The sequence below is a fragment of the Arctopsyche grandis genome, chromosome 4 (genome assembly GCF_051622035.1).
Source record: "Arctopsyche grandis isolate Sample6627 chromosome 4, ASM5162203v2, whole genome shotgun sequence".
Taxonomy (NCBI): domain Eukaryota; kingdom Metazoa; phylum Arthropoda; class Insecta; order Trichoptera; family Hydropsychidae; genus Arctopsyche; species Arctopsyche grandis.
Window position 1 is genome coordinate 22273391 of NC_135358.1, and position 7871 is coordinate 22281261.

At 29.3% G+C, this 7871-nt stretch overlaps 1 protein-coding gene across 3 annotated transcripts in view; it reads left to right on the forward strand.

Annotated features, from left to right (window-relative positions):
* LOC143910311 (uncharacterized) overlaps positions 1-4850 on the forward strand; it is a 30333-nt gene extending 25483 nt beyond the window's left edge. Inside the window, exons 11-13 of one of the 3 annotated variants that reach the window (XM_077428725.1) lie at positions 838-968; positions 1041-1245; positions 1337-4850. In XM_077428725.1, the coding sequence (XP_077284851.1) occupies positions 838-968; positions 1041-1245; positions 1337-1453 (453 nt within the window). In that variant the 3' untranslated portion in view covers positions 1454-4850. The remainder of the gene's footprint in view (positions 1-837; positions 969-1040; positions 1246-1336) is intronic. The other 2 variants (XM_077428726.1, XM_077428727.1) reach the window with 2 other exon arrangements.
* The last annotated feature ends 3021 nt before the right edge of the window (positions 4851-7871 follow it).

The following is a 7871-nucleotide window of genomic DNA, read 5'->3' on the forward strand; positions in this document are numbered from 1 at the left end:
TTAAAATTATCTTCTTTTTTTTCCAAAAAACCTCGTAAAAAGCAACAATTTTACTTCCATTTAATGCAGGGCTGTGGAGTTAGAGTCGCAGAGTCAAAGCATTTCAAGCAGAGCCAGAGCCCTAAAAAAATCAACCGAATCGGACTCCTTATTATTGTCTTTAATTAGTAGTAGTACAGTATGTGTCAACTAGAGTTTTCAATTTTAATGAAGTAAATCAACTAATTAATTGAAATTTAATAATCTTTTTATGAAAATCATGAATTTTAATATTAGATTATAAATAAAATCGTTAAGTTATACGTATTTTGATGTGTTTGTGACCACAACCGATTGTTTTTTTCATACTTCTTTTTTATTAAATTGATTTGTTTGTGTGTGAAATTCATACACATACACTATGAATGTAATTAATTTTTATTTATACGTATTTCATTACCAATATAGTTTAGTGATTTTTTTTTGATTCCTTAAATTTTTTATATTTATAAAATCGATATAATTTTTAGTACTTAAAAATTTATACGTTTTAATCGTTCAAGTTGGAGTCGGAGTTGGAATCAAATCATAAGATAAAGTCAGAGTCGGAGTCGGAAACTTTTCAAGCGATTCTACGGCCCTGTTTTAATGTCATATTATATATGTAATTATTGAAATTTATTTAGGTTACAATTGCTTATCAACACATGTACACATTTTATGTCATTCTAAATGCTTTATTTACTTGATTTTAATTATTTCTTTAATATATAAACAAAATTTAAAATTAACTTGATTTATATTTCAAATATTCCAATTCTGTTAAATACTTAATCAAAAATTGTCAATTATTTAAAGGAATATTCACCAATGAATGGTGAACATGCAAACCAGACGAGATATCAACAACATAATAACAACAGACATTCTGTTGATATGACATCTCCTCAATCGCAGCACGGAGAATGTTACTATGAACGTGGAGATCGGTAATTGAAGTCTAAATTATAATCAAAATCATAGTCTTTTAACACGGTTAATTGAATTGAATTTATTTTTAGCTATGCTAGTCAAAATTTAGCCCATGAAAACAACCAACAATACTATCCACCCAATAATAATAATAATAGTCGGCAAGCACCGCCTACGCAGCAAGAGCAATGGGAACGTGACAGTATAGTGAGTGCTTCAAAGGAACGCGACGGTCAGATAGCAAGTGCTGTAATGGCTGATCATAAAGGATTCACTAGGCGGCCTATGACGAGAGTACGTAGATTTTAATATTAATTTGAATCGTCCGCTTGTGCATTTTATTTTGTAAATTTTTGATATCTAATGAATTAATTTTCTTTTTCAGAACTCTAACCTTCTCTCTGCTGTATTGTGCCTTGTGAAAGAATTGGACTACACGAGTTTGGAAGTTGCCGAAATGGCTGTTCGGTGTAGAATGGATGAATTAGCGAATCGACCATGAGTTCGGTCATATCTAAATGTCGACAACGAAGCCTGTATGTTATTGTCGATTTCAGATGTTGAATCGGATGAATTTATTGATAATCCAACTAATAGAAAATTTTAACCGAAAAATTTACTCGTGTAATATGTACTGAGCAAATTAAACATATTGTGATAATTTATATTAATAATCAAATATAATTTTAACTAGTGTTCTAAATACATTCTGTAATAAAATTTCTTTCGTGACTTTAAGTCACAATTTTTAACATATATGTATGTATTTTCACTTAATTAATTTTGGATTATTTTTCAAATGCATTTCATATGTATTATTGAATAATGTATTCCGTGACACTTTTTTCTCTTCATCAATCTATTGTCACTGACTTTGAGTGTTTGTTCGATATACATATGTATTTATTGTGAGTTATTTTACTTTAAATCTCACACATGGGTTTATCAAAGTTTTGTGAATTATCATTATTCTCAAAAACACATTAGCAAAATTTTAATATAACTCGATTAAATTTAAACTGCATATAAAGTGTAGTGAATTCACACTTTAAATTGAATGCGTTCTATTTTCAGTACCCAACTATCTATGTGTGTATGTATGTAAATTTTACATTCCAATTCGTATCATTTTAATAATATGCAGTAATGAATTATAAAATAATGCATAATGTTTATACATATATGTAGAAGTGCACCAAAATTTTGTAAATTATAAACGATATCAATTATCTACTATATGTATAGATGACTAATGAAAGGTGCAATAGAAATGTGTTACACATAAAATAATTGTTAGTGCTAATGATGTTTTATTGTGTTTTTCATGTAAAATATCATTTTATCCGAAATGCTTGATATTTTATAAATATAAAGTATAATGTGATTTCTATATTAAAATTTTAACATAGCAAATATACCCTTAATTTACTTTAATGTTATATTTTCGTCGATGGCCAATACGCCTATTGCTGAACAAAGACTTAGCTTATATACATTTACTTCTTTGTCATTTAAAACAGTTGTAATTGTATTAGTTTATGCACAATTGTGATTTTTCACTCGTTACAATATTAACTGAGGAACTTTGTTCAGCAATTGTCTTCCTGTAGGCTGTTTCAGAATTATATTAAAATTAATATGCGTATTCCTATCAAAGATAATCTATAAATTATTGATATTTTCTGACTTTGCTCATTTTTCTTTTCATAAAATGAATGTGACAAGATTAAATATACTTTAAATTGTCTGCTTTCTAATTATAGACTACTATGATAACTGTAGACTTACTGTGCTTTGTTACACTGAGCTTGAAATTTTAAACGGTTTAATCATATCATGTACATACATTAGATTTGCTTGACATTTCAATTAGAGACCAATTTTTCAATAAAATAAAGTACACTCAATTTGACTCATGACTGATATTAAAGACAATATAATATTCCAACAACATACATACGTACAATTGAAAAAATATCTATAAATTGAAAACAATATGTACTTAACCATTGTGTTAAAGAAAAAAATCTTTCAAAAACACATTACAAATTAATTTGAATTATCAAGTTTCTGTTGTTTTACCATTTATTTCTTTTATCGGTTTTTAATGTATTTTAATAGTTTCAAAATAGTGATGAATACAACCCAGTATTTTTAAGTTTTATACATAAATCATTAAAGCTGAAAAAATAAATGAGACGAGATTTCCGAGTTTACTTTGTAAATATTAAATATGCAGGAAATGCAGCTTTTTATATACACATATTTTTTTAAAAGTCTTAAAATTTATTCAAAATACTCGATAGTACTCAATTCCAAAGATATTTAAAAAGGATTCAATTGTTTCATAGATACAACAAATTTGAATAGTTTGATGTTTATGATTTTATTTAATTTACAAAAAAAATTAGGCACCTAAATTACATCTTGAAATGTAAGAATGATGAAATCATTTCATGGGAAAATGTCATTATCAAAAATAAAATTTTCACAAACAATCTCTGTTTGATTTTAAATTTTGTTGATTAATTGTGAAAATCAATGAAAATGATCAAATATTAGTTCAACAACATGGTTGTCTTAAATTAACTATGATAGTTTTAATTTCATAATAATACACTCAATAGTAATGTAAAATGAGATTGGAATAAATTATAATATTATGATATATGATCAGTGCATTTTTTGTTGAAAACGATGCCAGAACTCTTGTTAAGCTTGTTTATTCTAATACCTTCAGTACAGTATCGGCCATGTACTATGATGTTAGTTTTTTTTTGCGTATAATGTTCGTACCTACCATAAATTACACTGAGCAACATTAAACATGAACGGGGGTGGAGACTATTCAATCTTTACTAAATTTGACTCATTGAATTCGAATGTGATAATGATCTTTGTTGCTTTCTTCTCGTTCTTTAAAAAAAATGCGCAATTTTTACAGATTTTCGGCTTTTGCAGTTTTTTACTCAAAATTTGAAAAATTTACTGAAAATGAGTATTGAAATCAATAGTCAGATATTTTTTCTATTGATTGTGATTTTTATTGCTTTAAAATATTTGATAATTAATTATCTAGCGAATTTTAAAAGTCAAAAGTAAACTTTTTTCTTGTATAAGAACGGATAAATTTATTTACATGGAAAACTGATTTGAAGTAAAAATCGTGATTTTTTTTGTTGCTCAGTGTTATTAATTAAATTTTATTATTGGATTGAACGGTTTTTTAATCCACAATAATAGATGCCAGATTGACATTCCGGTGTGTTCTAAAAAGCGCTTGCATGTAATGTAATTAATACCTTTAACATGGCATTTACTTAACGCGGTTTTTAAGTATAAATCACGTTATAGTGAATTTGGGTTAAAATATGCTTTCAGAACGTTTGCTTTGATGTAAACTCAGCTTGTGACATTAAAATTAGTTAAAGTAAGCTTAACTAATAGTTGAAATGTGCTGTAGAGTAAATTTTATATAATATTGTACCCTTTGAATTTTTGCAATATTGAAATGACACATTTTTGTTGCTTAGAAAATATAAAAATTTTGTAGATCTTTTTGATAAACATGAATACATATACATATGTATATGTCATATATTTTGATCCAATAATATTGCTGAGTTTACTTTTAAATAAAAATATGATCAATTTGTAGATCAGCGACTGGCATTTATCATCAAAAAATTGTGAAACATAAATAAAATTAGAATTATTAGTATGTGAATCCATCCATAAATGTATTTAATATATTTTTACAAATTAAAATTTAAGACTATCTTAGAAGCATGTAAAAAATTTAGAGCAAATAATTCATGTTGGTTATTGTTGATGTTTAAATGTAATTAATGTAATCGACAGTGGGATCACTGATATTATTAATACACTAAATATTATTTAACCATATGTATTTTCTTCAGTATTCTCAATGCATGTACAAATATTTAATATTGATATACATATTGTATGTATATATTGGAATCAGATTACATATATTGATCAGGTATTTCTCCTCCATCTCCACCTTCATCCCTCAGCTTCCCTCTGGTGATTGTTAGTGTACATTCATCTATACCTTTGTGTTAGTATAGCTTCATTATTTCGGCCGGTCTCGGAACAATTAAAACACGATGCTCCATTTGAAGGGAGGAGGGGGAGCAAACATTACACAGTTGGGGTGTGAAAAGTATCACAATATTTGCCGAGAAGGGGATGTAATGATGATGGCTGAGATATGACGAAGTGGAAATTGCACGGTCGATCTAACTGAAAACGGCTTTTTTTTATTTTCACTCTTCCTCATTTCTGACCTTGTTTTGAAACATTTTTAATTATTATAAAATTTTATTTAAACATTTTAAGAAAATGCAATATTTTTTGTATTGTTTTAATTCGACACTCGGTTTTAAATGTTAAATACTTAGAAGAACGTTCTGCTTATATAAATATGTAATGGAAATATATAAAATATAAAATGGAAAATGCAAAATAATGAATCTAGACCAAATTTTGAAATTTATTATTAGTCGTGGAGGCTCGCTAAATCTAATATATAATTTCGACAGAGACTTTGTATGTATGTATGTAACTATATAAGGATTAAAAGTTTGTTGGGAGCATCTTACAAATCAAAGTTTCTATGACGACGACATTGATATCATTTATAATTTTTTATCGATTCAAATAAATTTATTAACAAATGAATGTTTACTATTAGATTGTTTTGCCATGTTTAAGCTGTTTATATTGCAAATACCGAGCGAAGCCGGGTTAAACCACTAGTAAATCATAAAAACAAACGCAATTTATTGGGTCTACCTCACGGGCCGGAATGCGAAATGCCGGAAAACGCAAATATCGGAAGGCAAAGATCGAAAATCGAAAGATCTTAAGTCGAAAGATCAAAAAAAAGGGTTCATGGTAAACGGTACATACTCACTTAATTTGCGCGAGCAGGATACAACAGCAACAAGAGGAACAGGCTTTTCCTCCCGTATTAATATGCGCATCGAAATATGGTATCGAACTTGTACGTATATAAATTTATAGATTATAAATTTGAAATCATTATTACGTTTATAAATTATTTGAAATAATCAAATAATTGTGGGTAGGATGGTTTTGCCAATTTGATGAGGACCGTTCCAACAATGAAATCAGATAAATTGGCTAACTTTGATAGGTATCAATCGACTTGGAGTTACAAATATTCGAATCTGACCATCAGCACTGCAGAAATACTTCGAAATAATCGAGGTCAACTCAGGACTTGAACCCGGGAATCTCGGTGGTTAGCATTAACGCATCCACTGAAATGTACTCCTAGCTAAATAATGAACAAGGGAAAATGTTTCAGATCCCTTATTGAGACCTTTAAAACATACCATTACTAACAATTCAAAAACACATTGCTGGCAAGTACAAGTTTATTTATGAAGACAGTTATCTACCGGTTTCTGGGAATTTTAAACAGAAAGTTTCCAGAAACCCACTGGATAACAGTGCTGCCTATTAGTACCATTAGTGGTGTTTAATGGGAATGATTTCCACACATCTCACACTTCAATGGAACTCGAGATATTTGAAGTGAAAATTCTGATGAATCTTCCCCATTTTCAATAGTGTGTTAATTTATATGTACATGTGTTTAAAAACTGCTCAGGTATATTTTTGACAAGAAAATGAAAAAAATCCGTTATCTGATATGACTAACGAAATGTACCACCCTTATTTAGGTACCCGGCTGCTGATAAGTCGCGACGTTCATACGCTATAAAATGTGGGAAAAAAATATGGAGCGCACAGGCTCTTCCGGTTCTCGTTCGGCCCGCCATTACGCTGGACGGAAGTGGTGCTGCCGCCATCTTGAAACCGCGGGGATAAACGGTTGCCGTAAAATTTTATCGCCGTGTTTTTGGACCGCGACGTTTTATTTTAATTGTGTCGATAAAATGCATCGAATATACATACATACATATTTAAACATATTGTACACGCAAGTAAAGAGTATGTATGTAATCTAAAACGGCGCAAGTCTTCTAAAATTAGGTTAGGTTTTTTCAAAAGTTTCTAATATTATCAGGATCTTTCTATATTTTTAAATTATAAACTAAAGTAAAAAAATGTTTAGGCTTCCATTACGATTTAGATCCTTCTTTCTCGTTTGCTCATAGCTGAGTGTTGTGATCATTGATATAATCTAGAATCTGATGGACATCTTCCGGTCTTGTACCATAAATTTAATTTCATATACATATTTTTACTTTTTTTCATATTTAAATATGTACATTCACAACATATTTTAATTTTAATTTTTAATTTTTTTTTTTTAGTTCTTATCTTATATACTTTAGTTCTTCCCATTTTAATTTTACATAATTGCACGAATGTTTTTATTAAAGTGATCTTTCACGTTAAAGTTAAATGCAAGATCAAAGTGATCTTTCACGCTATTATCAATGCAAAAATAAGTCCTTACAATTTATAACATAGTGCTTTTAACAAGATCTTTTTTATCTATTTATTTTTCAATTTGAATGCCCCCCTTGACCATTTTCTGGATCCGTTAGTGTATTGTACAAAGTTTAATGGAGCGTTTAGGGACGATCCTGTTAGTTCTTTCATTTGGTCTGACCATCTTATGAAAGACCGTCCTCTCACTCACCTTCTAGTGTTCTGGTGACGACCAACTTCTCTAGAATCTTCACATTCTTCCTGGCAATGTGGCAAAAATAGGAAAGAATCCTTTTCCTACATGTTGTGGAGAGTCTATCTGAAACTGTCACATCTTTGGGGATGGAGATGCTCGTGCGTCTTGCGGTCCATGGAATGCATAGCATTGGGGCGAAAACACACTGATTGGTATGGGACGTGACGTGTCTTTAGCTTCCTGTTGTGACCGTAAACAGTGGATATTCCAC